Source organism: Bombus vosnesenskii, unplaced genomic scaffold, assembly GCF_011952255.1.
Source record: "Bombus vosnesenskii isolate JDL3184/JDL3185 unplaced genomic scaffold, Bvos_JDL3184-5_v1.1 scf7180000013264, whole genome shotgun sequence".
NCBI lineage: Eukaryota > Metazoa > Arthropoda > Insecta > Hymenoptera > Apidae > Bombus > Bombus vosnesenskii.
Window position 1 is genome coordinate 696,314 of NW_022882924.1, and position 23,656 is coordinate 719,969.

Consider the following 23,656-nt stretch of genomic DNA (forward strand, 5'->3'; position numbering starts at 1 on the left):
ATTGAAGGGGATAGACGAGGAGGACACGGATGGCGGGCTGGTGTTTAAAGAAGGACACTCGATATAGGAGGCATTGTACCCGGTTACCGTCAGCCGTTCCAGGTGCTGGAGGGCAGTCGGCTCTCGCCACGGGACGGGCATATACGCTTGCATTTCCTTCTCCGTGCGAACGAAAGGAATCGTCGTCGTGCCTCGTCGATCGCACGCAGCGACGGCCGCGTGTTTCTTCAAGAGGAGAACGCCGCAGAAGACAGAAGAGAAGCGACGCGCTGCTTTTGCCGAGTTTCTCTAGCCACTAGCCAGCGAAACGGACCGATCGTCATCGCGGTCGTGGTCGTGGTCGTGGTCGTCGTCGTGGTCGTCGTGTGTCTGCACCGGGAATCGGGACGCACAGCCGGCGAAACGCGCGCGAGTGGGAGAGGATTGACGACGGGAAAGAGAGAGAGAAAGAGAGAGAGAGAGAGAGAGAGAGTGAGTGAGTGAGAGAGTGAGAGAGTGAGAGAGTGAGAGAGCGAAGGGGGGAGAAGAGAGCGAGACCGAGTAAAAGGCAACAGGGGGGAAAGAGAGTCGAGGAGAGAAAGAGAACGAAAGAAAGAAAGGAAAATAAGGAGGGAAGAAGCGACAGGGACGGCTGTGGATCGTGTGCCGCTCTGCAGTGCGACATTCGACGACAACACACGCTCGTTGCTTCCCGTCCCTTCTACGGCACACCGAGTGCTAATCAACTTTCGTACACACGCGCGCTCCTCCGCGTCTCCTTCGCTGATTCCGCTTACGGACCCGTGCTCTCTTCGCCGCCTTAAAAACGCCGTTTCTCTTTGTTCCCGCGACTCCTTCGACCTCGACGCTGCTCGAATCCGCGAGTCGATCGGGCGCCGCACGCTCGTCGATACGCTCGCGCGAGCTTGTCTCGCGTATACGTATATCATATACGTAGAAGAAAGTTACGTGACTGTACAAGGATCGTGGGGAACGTTCGTAAGGGCCGGTTTCTAACGACGCGGTTTTCACTCCGATCGAGACGGTAGTTGCTTTCGCGATGATCGATGTGGTGAAGAAGTGAAACGATCGCGCGTTCCAAGTACGATAGGCGGTGGTATTTCAGGATTTCGTGAATCGATTTGCGAGAGAAAGGGAAAAAGTAGAGCGACGGTCGACGCGTTTTTCCCCGCACGTCAGAAAATCCGGCGGTTTGTAAACAGAGAGAGAGAGAGAGAGAGAGTTTCGACGAGTCACGAAACGAGCAGACGCTCCTACTCGCTTTTATCGACGATCGTTTCAACGTGCGAATCTTGCGCGAAGAACAACGTAATCCGACCGGCCGAGTGCAGTGTTGGCGAGACGTGGAGGCATCGACGGAGGAGGATGTGCAGGAGGTCGGCCTGGTGATACAGCCTGGTCGATGTCTTCCGGGCGACGGTCACGTTACGTACGGGATGCGAGACACGAGCCACGCGAATGTTGTACCTCGTTGAATCTTCCTTCCCGCCAGGCGAATTATTCTGGACCGGCATGGAACCTGTGAAAGCCAAGTACGTAGTTTACATACGTCAGCTAACTGCGGGAAATTTCGCAGAGTCGGAGAAACTCGTCGACGATGCGCGTGTCTCGGCTCTTTGTCCGCCGCCTTTCGTCCACGATCTACGTTGGTTTCCGCTCGATATTAAATTGCCGCGACGCTTCGTCGACCAGTTCGCATCTCCGGACTAACTTCGAGATCGTCGTTTTCAGTTTGTGCGCGTTATACGCACGATTCAGAGACTGGAACGGAGACGAGCGATATCGTAGAAAGCCGCGTTTTCGCCGACGTCGACGTCGTTTTTTCGTGCTTTTCTTTTGTTCGCTATGTGCTGTACTTCCTTTTGATTAAACAAGTTCCGTTAGGTCCTTCCTTTACCGACGCACCGACGTACCATATCGATATATCTCGTTTACTCGCGCAAATATCTCTTCGTTACAATTATCAACGATAATAAGTCGCTTTTCCCTTTCCTCTCATCCTCTCTACTTTTTAAGCTCAAAGTTTTCGCTCGAATATTTACAACGAGATCTTCCAGTTCGTAAATTCCCGGATTCTTATTCCCGTGCTTCTCGAACGATTCTCCTCTTTACACGAACAATTTCCTTCCAATTTGTTCCTTCTACCATGATTTTATTTCTCTCCGCGTCGCGCTTAACTAATCGTTTCGACCGAGCAGGAATCTCTGGATGAGAAATGGCGCCAAACGTTCCTCGTAGCCTTCACCTTCGACGGGTTTTTCAATCGACGCGCTTTGCGTCGCACGCACGCCTGTCCGATTTCCAAATTTCTATTTATTACTATCTTCGACGCGACATTACCGTTTCGAGCGCGGACAACCGTGAAATGGAGTTTACTCCGGTCGCGACGAATGGAGCTGACGTCGATACCATTGCCAGGCAAACTCGCAAGAAACGTCGTTTTCCCGATATCTCCCCTCGCGAAGAAATTCGTAAATATTTCGTGACTCGGTTCGACGACCATCGATCCACCGGAACTGGGGAATACGCGGAAAAAGTCGATCGGGAACGAGTCGGCCAAATAGAAAGGGGGGAAATGGGAAAAATAATCGTCGTTGTTCGACGTTTTCTTCGCGATGGCGGAGTTGCTCCGTCGGAGGATAGAGTCTTCTTCGTGCTCGAATAAATTTCTTTCTTCTCTCTCCAATGACAACGCAGTACGAAAGGGTCTTCCGAAGTGAATCTTCCGTATCGTTTCGGATTTTTATATCTATCATTTTCCATAAACGTGGCGCGCGTCACGGAACGTACTTTGTCGTCTTTGTCGTCTGATGCGTCTCGCGATCTTTGCGAAGGTCGCAAGGCGTAGTAGGAGCGAAAACGAGGACGCGCGTCTAATGGCTCGAATCTACGTAATTCGTCGCTCTAGCCATCTACGCGAGTCGCCAAATTCCCATTCACGATTGACTTACGTGCGAACAGGCTTGATAAAATTACCGTCGCGATCGTTATTATCGCGTTTGTAAAGCGCGGTAGCAAAACGTCATCTCTGATCGGATATTGTGCGCGTAACGGCAATCGAATACGGTCACGCGTTCGTACGGCTGAATCGAGCTCGGCAAATTCGCCGCGCAACATCCCCGCGATACTTTGGAAAATTGAGTTTTCCACGACGCGTTGATAATCGAAATGTCGCCGCTCCAATTTTCGTCGCAATCGCGTCAGTTCCGCGAATGGGCGTCGACTTTTGTACGCGTTTCGACGACACTTCCTCCGTCGAAGGACTCCATCTGCGATTAACCGAGGTCTCGTTTACGATATTCTTCTTTGAAACGGTAACTTTGTCTCTTTTTTGCCGTGCGACTATCACGGCAGAAACAACTCGGATTTCGCGTACGTTGGATCGACCACGACCACGGGACGATGCACGTTGCTAACGGTATTCAAACAGACCTGGGTACATACTCGTATTTGCTTACACCTCACCGTCGGAGTAACGATCGCAGGCTGACCGATCGATCCGACGATCAAAGCGCAAAGCTGCCGTCGAAAACGCACTTTCGATGCGATCCGCCGCTTCCAGCCTCGTCTACCTTTTATATTCCGTCCATTCGCGCGTCTTTCGTCGTCGCCCTAAGCGCTAGAACTCGCAACTCGGTACGTCCATCGACGATCGGAACGAAGAAGTCGAGACGCGATGCACGGAATATGCGAAGATCGAAGCAAGGCGCTCGAGCTTCGGCAATAAAATTGGGTCGTTTAATTCAGGGAGCGTTCAACGCGTAAAACGCTCTCTGACGTGTCAACTACCGTCGCGTTGTGGAAATTAGGCCGCGACAAAGCGCGTGGTTTTACGCGATGCGCGCTACTTCGAATCGATTCATCGATGACATCTTGTCCAAAGATTCGGAGGAAAAATCGGTTTGCGAGGGTTGACGATACGAGACGTAGGATAAATACGGAAATAAATTTCTTTCTATCGTCTTTCGTACGAAACAAGGTTTACTCGCAAATATCGAAATACGTGGCTTTCGGAGATATGGAAGGGTTGGTATTCTTCTGGCGGAATATCGTATCCAAAGGTTTGCGCGTGGCAAGTTGGTTCCGATCGGTGGCTACCGGAGTTGCGGAAACTCGCTTAGAAAGCGCACGGTTACTCGAATGTCCGCGCTTCTGTTTCACGATTGCCGGAATATGGAACGTTTGGTAGTTGGAAGACTTCTCCGGTGGGAGGAACGTAACTTTTGTAATATTCGCTACAGTTCCGTAGTTACTTCGAAGACGAGCTTCCGTCTAAAACAACGGATTTAAAAATTCAGTTTGTTCCGCGTTCTGGTCGAATAACGTTGCCTACGACGACTTTCCAGTCCGTTCAAACAATAGGGAACGTTCGTCGCTACTCGCAACTTACTTTCCCCCCATTAGTCTCTTTCATTTTGCAACGCGAGGTAACACCGTTTCCGCGTTAACATCCTTCCGCGTAACGAGGCTCGCTTCGACCGACCGTCGTCCTTCCCTCGGTGCTCTCGCTCGAACAGACGAGAAGAAAATTGCTGAAACGAAGTCTGAATGGAGTAAACGAGACGCGTAATCTGTTACGAAGGAACGGAACATCGCTAGGAAGAAACGACAACCGATAACCGAGCGTATTGTTGCTGTCGTCCTTTCGGATTTCTGGCACTTCGTTGATCGTTCCGACGGTAGATTCCAAATTCCCTCGATAAGTCTCTCTGTACGACAAACCGATTTCTCCGTACAAATCTTCGCACAACGACGCGTGACATTTTCATTGGCAAAATTCGTATCGAGATCGCGAGCGAGGACCAAAATTGTTAGTTTCTTGGACGATAACCTTGGAATTTTTACTTTTCTTCGTATTCAACGGCCAAAGGCTTGTCCGTGGTAAGCTTCGCCGACGAAGATATCGCGTGATTTTGCGCACGTTGCAGGATGGAACGAATTGATTGCCATTTTCTCGCAGTTAGAACGGCTCTATAGCGCCTTATAACGAAGTCGTAACGATATTATATCGTGATATCACGTGGATCGATGGAGAAACGGGGCCACGTTGCGAGGGAAAGATAGTTGCATCAGCTAAGATGCGGTTGCGTTACGGCATCGTGTGAAAGTTTAGCTATTCGCACGGTGAGCGTAACACGGATGACATCAGAAACCGGATCGTCTCGAATCTCGATCGAAAAAGTCGATTTCACTTCCGCGTAGATGAATATCCTCCGTGCAGATCGTCTGGTTTGTTCTTTCGTCCCGCGTCCGCGTCGACCATGTACACTCGTGCGTAGTCGATAAGTACGATCGCCCATCGATCGCACTTTTATGCAGCGGGACGATCCTTCGGATTATATTTGCGACTATGGCGTGTGTCGACTGGGTACGTCTTGCGTTATAATAATCGTTCGAGGCACGATGCATCGCGTGAAACTCCAAGCAACGACACTCGTCGCCGCCATGGAGAATGAAAAAAACGAAGAGACGCAGATATATCGTGCTACGCTGGCAGGGTAAATTTACTTTGAATTTACTCGTCCGGCGGATAGAACGATTTCTCTGAGAGTACACCCGGCTAGAATTTTCCACTCTTAGAAACGATTCTCGTTTTAAAGTCGTCGAGCTTGACGTTACGGTAATAACTGGAATTACAGACAGACGGAATACTTCGCTTACCGCGGATATAACGCGGCGAATGAGTTAACTCTTCGAGAATCTTACCTTCTGCCCGGTCGGTGTTCGTCCTTTCCCGCGCTCGGATCGAGTTCCCTTTCGAATTCGAATTGCAACAGGATCTCGTGCCCGTTATCTGGTTATTACAGCGCTGCGAGGTACGTACCTATGCAAGCAGCTGGTTCCCCGGTGAATTTAAACACGGCATTAAGTCAAATTGCAACGAAGCCTCGTGCACGCGACGATCGTAGCGCGGTCCGAACTAACGTAAGGCGGCACGCGTTGCGAGTGGTTCGCAAGTGGCTCCGTAACTCCGTAGACTAGAGACGAATAGAGCGTGTCGAGAGACTTCGTTGAAACGTTATCCTTTGCTCTGGTCTTCCTTCGCTTCCGCGTCTCCTGTTTTCTATTTTCTATTTCTTTCTTTTCGTCGCATTTCTTCCCTCGCTGCATCCTCCCGCGTTGTGTACATTTATGTTTCTTTTAAATTCGTCCGAGCGCCGAAAGTCCTTAGACGTTGGAACGTTAAAGAGTAGGTATATTTGGGAAGAAAACGGCAAACGAACTTCGAATAGTACTCTTAAATAGAGGCTTGGCGAGGATCGAGTGACATCGAAGCCCTCGAGGCTTCCTTTCGTAGATGGGAAACGACAAACCGAAAGGTCGATGCCGCGGGCTCTGCGGCACAGTCGTTTACGACGGTAAACTCTCGTGGAATTTAAAGGGACGTAAAATTTTTACGAACCGCCACGCGTACGATTCGACGAATCGTCCTTCCCCCTAGGTACGAAATAAGCATCGAATTATACCACGGTTTACGACGTTGAATTATCAGCACCGTTACGGACCGTTGGCTCGATTCGATCGAACTCTTCCTTTCGGTCGACTCGATTTTTCTGATCGAACGTACCTTGCTCGATCGGAAGTACCATTCGCGAATATATTCCAGCGAACGATCGTTCGTAAGCGGATTTTTATCGTTTCTCGAGCTTTTTTCTTTGCGTTGCGGTACGATATAATCGAGCATCGAGGGTAAACGGTCTTATGGTTGCAGAATGGCTCCTACAGGGATTCCTCCGGTCACCGGTGTTCTACAGTCATCCACGGGATCGACTCTGTCAGGGAGCACGATAGCAAACTACAAGAAAAGCTGCTGGAGAAGAGTGGCCTCCTGCTTGGCGTTTCTCGCTGCTTTTTCCACTGCCATGACCTTGCTCCTCCTTTGGAGCGAGGCCACGACCATGAGGTAAGTTTCTTCGTACACGAAGCTAAAAACAGGAGGAAAGGAGTATCCGGTCGTTGCTCGTTTTCTGCGAATGCTTTAATCTCGTTTGTCGCTCCGTTTAGTACGTTTAAGAAATATGAAAGTTGATCTTCAAAATTTAAATACGGTTCCTTTCTTACCCTCGTTGTCCCGTACCTTGAAAGCGTACATGTAGCTGCGTACAAATTTTACAACGCCGTAAAATGGAAAACTCCGATGCTTCTGAAGCTATCGTCGCTCATCCCCGTTAGTCCAGCGAGAATGTTTAGTGTCCCTTTTTGTTGCTCTCCCCCTGTCTCTCTCTCTCTCTCTCTCTTATTCCGTATCCCGTTCGTTGAAATTTACAGTAATCCACGTGTCAATTTATGGCAATCAGGGAAAAACGAACGACAAATCGCGGACCGTATCGCTGATTTCGATTGATGTCTACCACAATTACGCATGCGTGTTGGTCCATCGCGAAACCGACCGGTCGTCTGGCCATTTTTCGAGCTCGTTTATCGTAGAAAGTTAAATATTTGATCGCAGGCTTTCATCGAGATTCGAGTGACAAAACACGGGTAATCCGGATAATTGATAAAGATCGTTTCAACTGTTATCAACGCCGATTGACGAGGTATTTGTGCAATTTCGCTCGTAATTTATACTTTTATGACGCGATTCGTCTCGCAGGCAAAAAAAAAAAAGAGAAAAAAAATATACTTTACAAGCGCGATGTACAAGTTGTTGTTTGCCTTCGAGCGAGATTCGATTAATTGCGTCGTTTCGTTTTGACGACGTTGCATCGTTTTCGATACAAAAAGTAATATTAGCGTGTAAATGCCAGAGTAGATAAAAAAGAAAGCGTGGAAACACCTTTGATACCTCGCGAGTAGTCGATACCTCGTTCGAGACGCGTGAAACAGCCAGTCCCTTATCTCCGGAGATCTGCAAAGAGCACGTTTCCAGTCGCGTTAAAGAAATACGATTGTTAAACGAAGTTAATTACTAGGTCGCTCGAGACGATTATCCTTTCCCTCGGACCCTCGTGACAAAGGCCGCTCGACACGGGTCTTTCAAAGAAAGAACGTTCAACGTTTACTCGAAACAGGATCGCTATTAATATCGAACGTTGTTAATTAATCGACGTAATTAATTCGCTGTACTCGTTTGAATTTTAATCTCGAGCGTCCACGAGTTACGTAGCCGCGTCGTACTCGAAAATATTTGCATATTAAAGAGCTCGCATTCTTGGCGATCGTCTACGTATACTCGGGTCGTTTTATCGTTGACTCGATGCAACGGCGGAACGTAACAACGGTGAAATAAAGATAGACGCGGATGACGCGAATAACGTGGCCCACGCGAATCGCGATTCATCGTCGGATCTCCGAGTTCCAGCAAATCAGATTTTACGCTAAATTCGACAAGTACGAACAGATAAATTGCGCCCTCGACTTCCGCGCAAGAATCGAACGATCCGTCCAACGATACGTTCGACCGATGGTTCGAAACTTTTCGACGTCCGTGTAGTCGCTTCCCCGATAAACAAACGGGTATAGACGCATTCGCGGAGGCGTTCGAACGTCCGTCAATAGAACGTACACACGGCCTAAACGAGAAACAGTTCATCAACCACGTGTGTACATGCCGGGCTTAATAAGAGCTCGGCCGTCCATGTGTACTTACGTTAAAGCGGACGTTTCGTTGCAGGAGGCAGGCGTTCGACGCCAACATGACCAGGGACTACGTGTTGAACAGCGTCTCGATGGACAATCCTGAATTAGTCGCGTACATCAGAGAGGTTCAATTGAAGCCGACCACGCAGCAGGATCCGTCGAACGCCACTCAAACCACGCAGGAGAGGTACGTGGCGGGTCTGATCGAGGGAAAACGCGAGGGCGTGTACGTGGAGTACATCAGCAGGGTAAGGAGAGATCTTTCTCGTTCGTTCGGCCGACGACGGCCACGAGTGCCGTCAGCTAATTTACCTCCGAGGTTGATTTCCTCCCGAGTTTTAATAAGCAGCGAATATCAGTCAAAGTAGGAAAATTTGTTTCCCCGTCGAGCTTCGTCTCGTAGACATCTTATTATCTTATTATACGAGTCAGCGAGGAATTCAAGCGGTTTCGCGTACTTTTTGATTATTTTAACGCGATATTTCGATTCGCCACTCGGCTAACTAGAATAATATTTAAGTAGCGCGTATATTTAAACGGGACTATATTTATCGAGTCGAAATTTCAGTCGGAGCACTCGACGACTAATTGAATTTCTGCCGAATAGAACTACCGTTAACAAGGAGATGGCACGAAGCAGTTGGCTGCGCGCGCGTTCGATGCTTCAGGTTGACGATAAGAGAGCCCGAAAAGGATTCGAACGCGTCGATGCGACCTTTTTAATTTCTTTTATTTTTATCGACTTCTTACGTCCGAAGCATTTTCGTTGGAATTTTCGCTCTTAAAGTCGGAGAAGGGAGTAGGCGGAGAAAAGATCGCCTGTCTAGAATTCGGATACGCAGATAATATGTTATCGCGAGATTTATTTAAGAATTATACGAATTATTTCGTTTCGCAGATAGGTGCCATTTCCAGTACGGGCTGGTTGGAACGTAACTTAAGTTGGAAAGGCGTTCTGATCCTGACTGATCCCAGAAGCTTCTTCGAGGCGCACAGAAGCACCAGAAATCCAAAGACCAGAGTTCTTCACGCTTGCCTCAGTACCGACAAGGATACCAAAGAAGTGAGCGTATATTCGAAATGTTCTTTGATTCGTATCCGCTCCGCCGATCCAGACAAATCTCGTTAATTCTAATCTACCTACGACGACGCTTTTGTCTCTATGCGAGCTCGTTCGAATTTGTAGATTACCTATCATCAAGAATCCGAGGTTCAAGTTACCAAATTGGGCGAAGGGCCGAACAGCCTCGTGCCGTCGGACGATGGTTTCCCGACCACGAGATTGAAATGCTTCCCTTTGTACAGCGTTTTATTGGCGTACAGTGCCACTACCTTGGATTACCTGAGTCTAGATAGTCCGGATGCGCAAGACAGTCAGGTAAATATCGTTAGGGATTTCCGAAATTCCGTATCCAATACGTTTTACGATATTTTCTCCTGTTTTCGTACGACTGTCCGTTCCTTAACTTTTCCGTCGTCCAGCGTGGATCGTTACCGTCCAAAGAAAATATTTTCTTTTCACGTTGATCGTGTTTGTGCAGGTTCTGGATACGATCCCCTGGGAGACCACCAGGATATCCGTAGTGTCTATTCGCTGGAGTCCTCATCATAGCGAAACCGAGACGAAAAGCCTGATCGATAAGATGACTAGCAGACGATACAAGCTGATGTACACGACCGACACGGGGAACTTGATCTTCTTGTACAACGCGTTGCTTAAGATTTGAACATGCTTGACTAGGCTTGTTTTCCACCGACGCAGCACCGTTTTACGTTTCTTCGTGCGTTTTTAAACGAACACGGGCCCCAACAGCGACGAGAAATATCTTTCTTTCGAGTAAATGAAAAATCGTTGGCGGAACGGCGTTCGTGACTTTCCTTTAACGATCGAACGAAATCTGGGTCGCCGGAACGATTCTCGCTTCGTCGTCGAATCAAAGGAGACGCGAACTCCGTCGTCGAACGTACCTTTTATTTTCTATAAAAACATGTTTCTTACCGAGCGTGCGCGTATCGGATCGTAGAACGACCAAGATTTTTCGTTTTCCTCCGTTTATATACATCGATACGCGTCTAGTATCGACGAATAGACTAGCCGTTTCTTCGTTCTTCGTTTATCTTTTTTTCCGCGACAAAGACTGAGTCGAGAGTTATTTCCCCGAAGTATAGTTATCCACAACGACGCTGATCGACCAGAGTCTCCGGCGTCGAATCTTCTTCGTACGAACGTACGATTCAACGATCGATCGATCGTCGTTTTTGGTGTGGACAAGCTCGTACGCGCTTTGCTTTACGGCGAACGAAGGAAAAGAATCGAGAGAAACAAGCGTATTTAGTTTCGTATTTTCGTATTTTAGCGTAGATTCGTTTTAATCTAACGTGGAGCCAGCGTCGGATCAAGACGATACTGGCACGTTTTACGAATAACGTAGACTTTATTTTGTCAAAGATCGACAGCATCGTGACCTACTAGTAGTACCCACCAAAAACGATCGTTACTCGCGATTTAACGAGCTCTGTCACAGTGATAACGGATTTGATTACCTACACCACGGGCCTTATTAGCACGTAAGTCGATACTTAATTAAGCTATACTAGGATACGATAAACTTGTTGTCCTCTGCTCCTTACCAAGGGCTGCTCTGCCGTGCCCCTTTATCGAGTCTTTCGTAGGATCCCAGCAGTCGTTGCTTTTACGACCAGGATAAAGTAGGTTCTTTATCGTAGGGCGGGAGCGGGGGGTAGAAGCGGGGGCGGGCAGGGTTTCCAAGTTACTCGACACCAATCATATTCGAGCTCAAAATTGCCATCTGCTCGCTTTCTTTATTGATTTTTCACGATGGTCGTTGCCGTTCTTGGCCTACGGCTTATTCTCCGACCCGCAAGCAAGCGATCGCTTTCGTTCTATTTTCTCTTAGGACAGGGATACGATCGTTGGCCACCTTTTGCCATTTTGTACGAAAGACCTTCGTACGACAGATCTCGAGAAGTTTGCCGTTCCGAGAAACGAAAGAACTCCACCTAGATAGGAAGGTTCTTCGAGTTGAAACGATTTCTTACGCTTCTTGCGAAGACCACCGTAGGAGCGGAGGAAATCCGATGGTACGAACGCGTCCAGCGTGGCGCTTCGAGCAAAACGATAGCCGATTACAGGGAGCGCGATTACTTAATTACGCTGTTCTCGCGATAAACTTAGCAGGGTTTATCGGTCGTCTGGCCATGGTCACCGGTGTCGAGCAAATGGCAATTTATTTTCGACCAGCGTCTCGTCCGATGGTTTCGATCGAAGGAAACGGATCGTTCCTATTTCGACGGAACGTTCGTTGTTCGCGATGTTCGGCTCGTATTCGGCCAGATACGACAGACGGTATACGATAATACGCCTTACGACCTACGACCCGTCGCTGTCGGTCTGGTCGAGAATTACGAGCTGCGCTTGCAATTATCCGACACATAGACGCACGTACGCACTCGTACACGCACTCGTACGGGTTTCGCTCGTTTGTACTTACGTTATCGGAGGTCTGCCAACCACCGCCTCCCTGATCGTCCAGTCGAGAGACGCGTCCTCTTCAGCTGTTTTTTTTTTCTCTCACCTCGAAAGCACCCCGAGAACAAGATGTTTGTAACGCGTGTTATTTCGTTCCGAGAGAAGCGGGCCGATTCTTTCGGAGAAGAATACGCGTAGATATTTTGGAAATTCGTGTTTTTTTTATATTCCAATGAAGAAAAGTGTATTTTTGTTTTTTAAAATAAAATCAGTAATTTTGAAAAACGGTCTTCGTTAAGCTTTTTTTACCCGTCCTCCGCTACTCGTGGAAAATTTCATTCGATAGACGGCGCTAATTGCTCCATTCTATGGCCCGAACCACGCAAATTCTCGCTTCTTTGTCTTCCGTGGGAAAAGTTTACAAGGTCCGTTCTAATAGTAAAGTGGCAAACCACTAAAGTAAAGTTAACAGAGACGCTACTTGTACCGTTCTTCTTTGCACGTTCAAGGACCGAACTCCTATCGCACGCGGCGAATACATCGGAGAAAATATGGCAATTTAGCGACAACTCGCGCGGGTTATATTTTTAATACGTCTCCTACCGCACCGCGTTTTCATCGACGAAGCGTCTCGACGCGATGGTCGCCTCGAGCGTTCTGCGAGGAAGATGGGACGACGTAGCTCGCGAATATCTCTACGGTTTGCGATTCTTGTACGTACGCTTGAAAGGTAGTGGAAGAAAACGGAGAACCGTCTTGGAAACGGTATACTCGACTTTTCCCAGCGATTTCTTTTTCACCGAAGGAACGATTACGATTCGACGTGGACGGTTTTCGAGTCGTTGAAAACTCGGATCGAAGATTACGATCCTTCTTTGACGATAGTCCTCCGTGTGCTTTACGAACGATTTATAATCGTTGGGAGTTCGATCGTCCAAACAAGACTTCGGGAAGAAATTTCGGGAAGAGAAATTCTCATTGCGAGAAATTTCCTGGGAAACGTGGAATGTTCCAGCGATCCGTCATCCTGATGAAATACTTGTCAGAGGGAAAGGACGTTTTGCCGGTTGTTTCGTTAAAATTTTCTTATCACTCACCGTATTATTACACATTTATCTACGTGGTGGATCGTCGTGAAATTTTATACGTTGCCTCTCGCGACACAAGCGGAGAAAATTACCGTCGGATGCAGCATCATCCAGGTCAGCTGGGATCGCGTCATTCAACGTATAATTCTTTTTCATTAGCCACGCAGAGAACGTGGAACGGAAGAGGTTCTATCTCGCCGGCATCATCCTCGTTGCCTTTCCTGCGTTTTAATTAATTAACTTTTCGCCAGACCACGCGCTACTTCTCATTTTGACTTTTCGTTACCTTGTTGCGGCACGCGATCCGAATCGATCACCGGCAAGTGGGTCAGCCCACGAAATAACACGGTTTTCCCTGGAAGCGCGCAACAAGGCAATAAAAACTGGCCAGTCGTTCGTTCGCGATAAATTCCGAGTTAGCGAACACGAACTCCGAGACGGGAAGCTGTTACATTCTGCCGGGATCGATCATTCCGCCGCTTCTCCGTAAAACTGAAAATAATAAATCGACGTAAACGAAGAAAGACTGGCGGCGAGACGCGTCAGCGATAACGAGGAAAATTTGATTCGTATCGCGAACGTATCTCGCGATTGAGCGTTCGCGATCGATCGCGAACTTGATCGATACCCGAGTACTTTTTTCTCGAGGACGTTGCCACTGAATTATTCTATTGCGAGGCTTTTTCGCGCTTCGACGCAAATTTTCCGACGAGAGTGTCGCAACAAGTACGATGAAACGATCCGATCGAACCGAAGTCGGAAACCAGTTTTTACAGTTTTTTAAAGCGGCAAGGTGAGATCTGGCGAAGGTGAACTTAACGGTAGCGGTTACCGCGGTTCGTTCCACTTCAAAATCGTTTAAAGGCTCGCGATATTCGATTTCCGGATTTCCGTATAATGGCGTACGTTTAAGAGCGTAATTCGCGAGTCTATCGCGTTCTCAGAGTAGTTTGTTACCACTTTGTTTATACGTATGTCAGTAGGATATGTATACAGCTTCGGTAATGAACGATTAAACGAATCACAGAGGAGAAAAGCCGCGTAATCGATGTTACGAAAGGTAAAAATAAAGGAAAATAAATTGGCGAGTGTTCGATGTTATCCTTGGCTCGATTCTACGCTAGGAAAAGCAAATGCGAAACGATCGATGCAACTCCGTCGATCTGTCCGTTAATCGATCGACGTCGCTGCAGGGTGCTTTAATTTAGATCGTGACCAGATCGTAGCGACTACCGTATATTATAGTTTAACGCAAGATCATGGTTGGACGTTTAATCACGGAGGGAAAATCCGATGTCGCTGATAAGTCGTCGGTTTATCTCGGAAAGTTTGCCTTCGGTAGTTTCTTTTCTTTTCTTCGGCCGTATCATCGCCGTGATAAAGATTGCAAACGGCGCGCGCAAGTGTTTGTTATCGTTTGGGATCAAACCGAGATTTATCGACGGTGCTCCTTCCCCGTTCTTTTAACGAATTCCAAACGAATTAAGATAAAGTTTCATTGTCAACCGTTTGATTTATCGCGCTGCTCGTATATCACTCGCGACTTCGCCGCTCGCTACCGACGATCAGAGTTCTTTAATTACATCGAAGAGTCTTATTTTTCACGCCTTCCGATTTACTTCGCTTCCGTTTGTTTCTCTCATTTTTTCGCGGATCCGCTCGAGAAAAGGGAATGAGTATCGAGTAATGGCGATGATTCGTCGCCAAGGTGCGACGCGAGTTCCTGATTTCCGATTTTCGAGCACTGTGAGAAGCCGATAACGGTGATTCGACGGCGAAGCAAGCACGTTCTAACCGATGAAATCGAATCGGACCGCTTGATAAATCGACCCATTTAATCGCTTTTGTTCGCGTTTGGGCTGATTATAACGCTGCAATTATATTTCGATTAGAACGCTCTTTTCAAATATCGATAGCGGGCTTACGCTTAACGATTACGCGCCGTTTTATCATCGATGAAACATCCATGAAATAATTTACTTTGGCCGTTTCTGCTTCTCTCGGGTATAATCGGTTTCTTCGAAATGAACTTTATCGTAAAACGGTGCCGAGAATTACGTCTTCCCGTTAACGTGCAGCGGTATCCGGAAGCGGAGCACGTCCACGTTGACGAGCTTCGTTCGAATAATTAAATTCCTGCGGTGGCTCGACCAACCTCGATCTACGGAGATAACGTATCGCTCGTCGTTGCTACACGTGCCAGCGAACCAATTTATAATTGCCGAATAACGAGGTCTGCGCGGTCACCGTTCGTCGGAATTACAGTCCCTACGCGTAACGGTCGCGTTGCGGCCAGGTCGAAGTACCTTTTCGTTTCGAATTTCCCTGCAATTATGTCCAGGATGGATGTTCGGATCTTCTTTAGACTCTCTATTTTCGGAGTTCCTTTCGGCGTAAGATCATCGCGGACGGGTCGTTTGACGTTTTTCCACTCGCTCGCTTCGCTTCGTGCGTTTAAACGCGTCAAAGGGCTGACATTCTTACAGCTGTTCCTGGTTTCCTGATTGGAAAATTTTAAGCTCGTTATTTAAATTTCATTTTAAGATTATCATCGGTATAGGGTCTAGCAAATATACACGAACAAAAATGTAGAAGAAGAATGATCGAACGTAAATTGGTTCGTAAGTCGAAGATCAAAACCGAGCTGTAAAGTTAAAGACGGCTATATGTATAGGAAAAAGTTAACATTAAAGGACAATATATTTGGAAATAATTGGAGATTCCACCGGTGAAGGTTTGAGTTTCGGCCTGGCACGGTCTTAACGTTACTCGCGAAAATAAGAAGCAGGGGAAAAGTTGCGAGAAACACGACGGAAGAAACTAAAATTTCTGTCGATGGTCGAATTGCGATTAGATCGACGACGATTCGAAACGCGATCGAGAGATAACGTTGATCCATGAGGATTTTAGAGGAATCGATCGAAGAGGCGCGTTTAAAAATTGTTTACCGACCGATTTACTCGGATTAGTGGAAATTAAGCGCAAGCTTATGGAAAAGCGGCGATTTAAACGACACGGTAGCTATGTTTGATATTTTAACGTTTAACGAAAAGGAACGTAATTTTATCGATCAAAGAGGGAGGAATCACCTGTTACTTGCAAAAAGAAGAAGATAAGCGTAGAAAGAATTTTTACACTTTGGTTTATGTTTTATTTTGTATTTTACAAACGACGTAAAAAGCACGATAACGCATTTCTTTCGAATCAAGAGCACGAGAAGGACGAAAATGACAAACATGTTATGCGATGCAATTGAAACGATCGTCGCTTTGATCGCGATCGATACGAACAGATATCGACGAGCAACGCGCCGTTGCATCGGTAATTATCGTTCGGCTAATGTCGTACGTTTTTCGAATCGTAGGCTTTTAGTTAAATCGGGATTTAATTGGAACCCCCTAGCCAAACCGAGAGTCGAATATACTCTGTACGTATCGATAAACCGTCCGTGTACACGTTTGTTCGTCGAATGCAAATGAAATTGCGAATTACATCGTATGCTAGTTAACCAATGGCACAATAGTATAATCCATCGATCCAACGTCGTGTTTCCGATGAATTCAAGCAGAAGTTTCCATAAAGGGTACCACACCTTGTGCCTAGATAAACGTTGCTCGTCGACGGTTGATGTTTCGAAACAGCGGCTCGCAATTTTATTTTGCGTATAATGGAAGACGGTGGAGATTATCGTGGAATTTTCACCTGCACCACCTCGCACGACGTTTCTCTGAAAATTCAACGTATAGAAGGTACCAGCGAAATTAAGCGAGAAGCGCACCACCGGCTCTTAATTCCTCTCTGAAAAATCTTCCTCGCCGATTCGGCGTATGAGACAGCCGAATTTTAATTCGTCAGGATTGCACGCATCGTCCTTACCTTCTCCTTCTTCTGACGGAAATTTCGGCTCTTGGAAATCGACGAACGTAACCCGTGCTCACGCTCCGATTCATTGTAAACATCGATACGTCGTCGTGATTTCTACGGCTGTTTTTTTTTTCACTTTGATCGTAAGCGATAATAAACGAGACTAGTGATAATGATGGTCAGATAGTGGCGGGTGCGATATATGCTGGCCCCTCGCTGTCACCGAGATCATTCGGTTTCACTCGATCGTCTCTGCTCTATCCGAAATATGCGGTTTACCTAAAGTGTTCGTCGCGTCGATTCCAACATCGATAAACGGTGCTCGTTTTACGCGTCGAAGGATTCGAATCTTCTCGCAGCAGAGAGGTAGAAAGAAAGAATCGAGAGAAAGAGGAGGTAAAGGAAGAAGCTCGTCACCGATTACGATTCGATACGGTCGAACGGCCGCTCAATCGTCGAATCGCTGATTTTTCAGTAAATCGTCTCGGTCTGGTGGTGGTGGTGGTACGTGGCGTTCTTCGAGTGCAGATTCACCGATCGACCAGGGGAACGCTAATTCGAAGGAAATGGAAGGCACGGGAATGATTAACGACGCGGCCGTCCGCCAGGAGAGCAGGAAGCTGTGGCAGTACCTCGCTTCTATTTCCGGTATTTCCACGGAAACGGCCAATCCACCTTAACCTTTTCCGTTTTCTTCTTCTTTTACGATTTCTCGCAGCTTCGTTACGCTCGTCGTAACTCGGAGTTTATCGAGATGCCAGACGTTTCGATGGAACGAGAGCGGGGTAGTTGGTAAGGCAGAGTGACGGTCTCGTCGGAGCGTCGATGTAATTAACGAAGTTAGTTCGTGGTATATAATTATAAAATATAAAATATAAAATATAAAGAAGAAGGTAGGTAACGTACGCGTTAGCCATTCGTTTTGACCGTTTTGAAACTTTCCATTAAAAAGTTTCAAGATTCGAAAGCTGCTCGTTTTTATCGTTCCATTTACCTTCGATTTCTGTTTGCTTCGAACTAACTTACTTGAAAATCGATTGTGTATACTCGTGGAAAAAATGACGCGATACTGATAAAACGTAGAGTGGAAAAACACAGGTTCTCGTTGGAACCGATCGCGAGACAACGGGGTTAATGTTCCGCGGAGTCGGCGATTCGCGACTCGAAGATATCCTGGAAATCGTTCGGTCGGAACAACGCGTCTCTTCGATGTCGGTCGTAAGGTCGATCGATTATCGCGATATTTTATTTTACACGTACGAGTTGCCTGCTTCGTATTCGCCACGCACGTTCGTGATACGAATTTTCTGGCAACTACTCGACGTTATCTGGCCGTGCCTCGTCGTATCCTCGACGTGACGCAATTTTATAATTGAATTTAAGTGTAATACACGAGTGTCGGTAGAAGGTACAATTATCGGCAGATAATTGCGTAGTTACGTAAACCGTGAGATCGATGGACGAGCGTCAGGTGGGCGAAATAAAAGTTGCGAGTGAAAATCGGGCAGACGGTTTCGAAGAATTTTTTGAACTTGCTTGCGATCGTTTTAACGGAAGCTTTGTTTTCCAGCGTGTATACTGGTGGTCGGTGTGGGCACGGCTCTGGCATGGACCTCGCCGGTGCTTCCACAGCTGTACGCAGCCGATTCGTGGCTGGTCATCACCAAGGAACAAGGTTCCTGGATCAGCTCTCTGCTGGCACTGGGAGCCATCGCTGGTGCTCTAGGTTCGGGATCGATGGCCGACAAAATGGGACGAAAAAAGTCTCTTCTTCTGCTATCCGTTCCGTTCTTGGCCTCCTGGGGTATCATCCTTGTGGCGACCGAGGTAAAGCTTCTCTACATCGCCAGATTTTTGGTCGGTATCGGCGTTGGCGCAGGATGCGTCCTCGGACCAACCTACATTTCCGAAATCTCCGAAGTCTCGACCAGAGGAACGCTGGGCGCGCTGTTTCAGCTGTTCCTCACCGTTGGAATTTTTGTCGCGTTTATCCTCGGAAGCGTTCTCAACTACACCATGTTAGCCCTCGTATGCGCTCTCATCGTCGTTTTCTTCTTGGCTACCTTCTATTGGATGCCCGAATCTCCCGTCTGGTTGGTGGTTAGTAACGAAGAATTTCTATCTTCGCGGCTTTCGCGGCTACGACGTTCAGACGTCGACTTTCGCTGACGATCCGTCGATGCTTTTAGAATCAAAACAGAAAGCAAGAAGCCACGTCGGCCATGTCGGTGCTCAGAGGAGAGGACTACGATCCGAAACAGGAACTGAACGAGATGCAAAAGGAAGCGGAGGCCAGCGCGGGCAAAAAGCCCAGCCTGAGCGACATGGCGAAAGACCCGATTAACAAGAAGGCTATGATCGCTTCCTTCGGTATGATGTTCTTTCAGCAGGCTTCCGGCGTAAACGCCGTCATCTTCTACACGGTGATGATCTTCGAGGCATCCGGAAGCTCGATGGCGCCGGAACTGGCGTCCATTCTCGTCGCGTTGGTTCAGGTTTGTTCGCTTTAACGTATTTCCTCGATCGATCTTCGTATCGTACGACAACTCTTGGGAAACTCGGTAAAATACGGTTCTCGGAGGTTCGCGCCGCTTGCAACAAACGGAGAAGGGAACTTTTCGTCGCAGCGACCCGGTTGCCCGACGAGATTCGATTCCAGTTTGCCGCAAGAGACTCGTGTGATCGCGTTCCAGCCGCGAATCGACGAAGCGATCTGTTCGCGAGAGACGTTGACGGTGTAAACGTTGTTCTATGCGCAGTTGGTAATGTCAGGCGTCGCGGCGTTGATCGTGGATCGAGCAGGAAGGAAGCCGCTGCTCATGATTTCCACCAGCATTATGTCGGTCAGCCTGATCGCGCTTGGATATTACTTCCAGCAGAAAGACGGCGGAAACGACGTGAGCTCGCTGGGCTGGCTGCCGCTAGCCTCCTTGATCGTCTTCATGGTCGCCTTCTCCATCGGGTAAGTCGATTTTTCTAATTGGACGAGTTCGGATCGAAAGTTCGAAGTATCGACGAAAGACTTTTAAACGTCGGTCCGATGAAACGGATCTGTTATTTTTAGATTGGGTCCGGTACCATGGATGTTGATGGGTGAGCTGTTCGCCGCGGAAACGAAAGCAGTCGCCTCCAGCGTCGCGGTCATGTTAAACTGGTTGTTGGTGTTCATCGTGACGAAAACGTTTCCGATGATGAACAAGGAGTTAGGTACCGACATGACGTTCTGGATCTTCGCCGTGGTGATGGCCTGCGCCACGGCGTTTACGCACGTCCTGGTCCCGGAAACCAAGGGCAAAACCTACCAACAGATCCACGACGAACTTCAAGGCGGCCCTACCGTGGATAAATCGGTTCAACAGTTGAAAGCTATCGCCTGAAAGCGATATCGACGACGATCTTAACGTTAGAAAAATATTTCCAACCTTTTCGTACATTCATCCACTCGAAGCGTTCGAATCGTCTTTCCATCGCTTTTAAACGTATTATCGTCGATCTCGTTTATCGATGGCGCACGACCGTCGCCTAAAATCGATTTGTTGTTATTTTTTCCGACAAAATCACCATCAGAATGGTACGGAGTTTCGTAACATCTCGACTCGTCCGACGGATCCGATCGATTTAATTATTTCGTTTATCGATCTCAAGCGCTCGAGATGCTTTCGCGCGAAACGAACGCGGACGTCGTGGTAGAGAACGCGATCGATCGAATATGTCCTACGACCGTAATTTCTAGTCGATCGAATTACCGACGTCCGAAAAAGCTCCGACATCGCCTCTGCCAACCGTCGACGCTTTGCCTCTTGCAATTTTTATCACGTCCCCGTATTTATTGCCCGTATGAAAGCGTATCCGTTCGATACGGTGCTCCATCGTCGATTCATATTTGATCGTTGTTCTCGTAAGCGATTTATTTTCGTTCGGGCGAATCAATCGCGACGATTCGCTGTGACCCCAGCGACAAGGAGCAACGCCGAGTTTCTCGTTTTTCGGTCGTTTAATTTCGTAATGTCGATTTCGCGGTCGTGAAACGTGCCCACGCCCGACATCGTTATCGCCAGTGGACGATTATCTGAATGACGTTCACGATGGAAAGATTCGCCGTTGCATCGTCGGGCGTTCCACGTATCTCGCGCTATCGTCTTTTATTTTACATTTTCCTCGAGAGATCGAGGATACGGATACGGCGACCGCGGGACGAGTGTCTCGTGCCGATAACCACGATAACCGCTGCGAGGCTATCGTCTAGTCTGCTAATCGAGCGATCGACGCGTGATTCTTTATAGCCTCTGTTTCTCTCTCTCCCATTTCTCCTTTTTCCACCTTTACGATACATTTTCCGACACGATCGTATCGACGAATCGTACACGACGTCGCTCTCACGGTCGTAGCACACAGGTGTCCGTTCTAAGTATCAAACTCGACGTCACGATTCGGTGACTTTTTCGACTTTTTTTTTACCTTCTTACGTATAAGAAGATTTATAACATTAAAAATGTAAGAAGACAGTCACGCTGCGTACAATAAAGCGTAAATATTAAACTCGTATGCGAGCTATTGTTCCTTTGTGATCGTTCCTCTTCGTTGTATTCGTCGATCTTCCTTCTGTCGCGGAAAACGGAAAAAGGATAATTGCGAGTTAATCGCCGCCAAGCAACGTAATCGAAATAAACGAACGAAATCACGGATATGCTCGCGAATATTTTCATACAGCGATCGTTAGATCGAGTAATTCTCGATGTCGTTAAAACGCAATCACGGCTAGATGTATAGATAATCACGATAAAAGAAATTTGAAAACGCGAATTTTATCCGAACTAATCGAACGGCGGCCACTTTTCTTTCGAACCAAGGTTGTTCGTGGTACTCGAGAAAGTTGGATAATGACGTCAGGTACTCGACAATCGTCCCGTTAGTCCGTGCAATTGCCTCCGTGTCTGTGCAAATATTCCAAGCAATCGGATTGACGACGAAAAGTCGAGAAACCATCGATCGCTTACGTTACTCGTTACTTCGTGTTCCTCGATCGCGAGATATAGTTTGCGCTCCCAATTTTTGCGATTTTTAGCACCTATCCACGCGATTATAGCGGCGCGTTTATTTGTTTCACGCGGTAAAACCGCGATACCGCGAGTCTCGCAAAAGTTACGATTCGCACGGCGACGTAATTGCAACGATCGAAATTTTCCGATGAAAACGTAAACGAAGAGGAACAAAGAAAGCAGATCGCCAGTTATCGTTATCGGAGTCGGCGGTGACCGGTGGTCTACGTCACCGCGTACACCAACTACCGATCGCGCCTAAAAACTGGAACTGGTTTCAATTTCCTAGAGAAAGCGTGTCATCGAGAAATTTTCCGCTCCGCGGTTTACGCGTTGTCAGGCTGTTCCTAAATGTTCTCCGCTTCTGTTCCACGCTACGCGACGTGGAGCATCGCTGCGTCGAAGTACCTTCGATCGACCAATTAGAAAGTCTCTACCGGGACTTTAACACGTTTCGTTGCTGCGCTCTGGCGATCGAAATCGATTTCGGTATTTTATTCCGATAAATACGAAGCAACGCCGTCGTATACGACGCATATCCAACGTAGCATCTTTCGACGGGAATCCTCGAAGAAATCCGGCATGGTTTCGATGGCGTAACGTCGGTTACGGGAAACGTCGGTCGTCGAAACCAGTCCCGTAACGTCTAATGGCGTTTTGGAGAGGATTACCGAATCGAAGGAGTCCCCGAGTGACTCAAGTACCCGGTACTTGGATTTCCCTCGCTTTCACTCTGCTATTCTTCGCTTCCTTTGCCATTATTCCCCTCCCTCTCCTCTTCGTTCTTTTCAAAGGAATCCCCGAAAAGATCAACCTACCTTAATTACCATGCGCGGTCACGAGTTCGAGGATCGTTGCCAACGAAAATAGACCAGGCAGAGAAGAAACTTTCCACGCAACGTGACGATTTTCGCACATGCGGACTCGTTAGCCGCTGTATATGTAGCGAGGATCGAGCTTGCGCGTGTCGAAAAACGAGCAATTGCCGAAACATTCGGCTCGATACCGCGTAGTAGATCGTCGTCCTTCTCCGTAACCGTCCGTGTAACCTGATCGTAAGTATGTTCCGGATCGGGCTGGCTTTGGATTACCTTTAGCTTAGCTTTGGACTAACTTTCGATCGAGTTTGTATTAGATTCGAATCGAGGATCGAGCTGCCGCGAAATTTCGTGATGCGAATGGAACGGGCATGCGGAGGTACGAGGTACCTCCGTGGAATTGTACGTGATCGAGTACGCGTACTCGAGAAGCATCGAGAGTTTGACACGACGAAATTTTCGGGTCAAGCGTTTCGCGTGTGTTCGATCGGTTGGCGCTTTCGGCGGATTTTTTAGAGATCGCTTTGGAACACGGTTTGCGAATGGAATTCTTAATTCGGGAATAGAAATCGGAGAATCGTTTTTCTTTTTTTTAGAGAAATGCACTCAGCCGAGAGCGTTTTACGTAGAGGTAATTTCCTTTCCAGGGAATAAGTATTCTTGCTTCCACGTAAATATTCTCGATCCTAAAGTTTCAAGCTTCTTAAGTAACGTGGCGATTTTTAAATTATTCGCAAAATATTCCATCGAGCTAGGTTAATGTTACACGGAACGCAA

At 47.6% G+C, this 23,656-nt stretch overlaps 2 protein-coding genes across 2 annotated transcripts; both read left to right on the plus strand.

The window, feature by feature from the left end:
- The first annotated feature begins 1,458 nt into the window (after window positions 1-1,458).
- Window positions 1,459-11,315, plus strand: LOC117237627 (protein Star-like). The gene is made up of 6 exons (XM_033501785.1): window positions 1,459-1,532; window positions 6,713-6,904; window positions 8,615-8,828; window positions 9,479-9,643; window positions 9,767-9,958; window positions 10,122-11,315. Exons 1-6 carry the CDS (start codon window positions 1,459-1,461, stop codon window positions 10,305-10,307), a joined length of 1,023 nt encoding a protein of 340 aa, XP_033357676.1. The 3' UTR covers window positions 10,308-11,315.
- A 5,915-nt stretch (window positions 11,316-17,230) lies between these two features.
- On the plus strand, window positions 17,231-20,666 carry LOC117239514 (facilitated trehalose transporter Tret1-like). Its single transcript, XM_033505144.1, has 6 exons — window positions 17,231-17,670; window positions 18,593-19,122; window positions 19,212-19,517; window positions 19,782-19,984; window positions 20,087-20,414; window positions 20,650-20,666. The coding sequence occupies exons 1-5, from the start codon at window positions 17,589-17,591 to the stop codon at window positions 20,397-20,399; spliced, it is 1,434 nt and encodes a 477-aa protein (XP_033361035.1). The 5' UTR covers window positions 17,231-17,588; the 3' UTR covers window positions 20,400-20,414; window positions 20,650-20,666.
- Window positions 20,667-23,656: the final 2,990 nt, after the last annotated feature.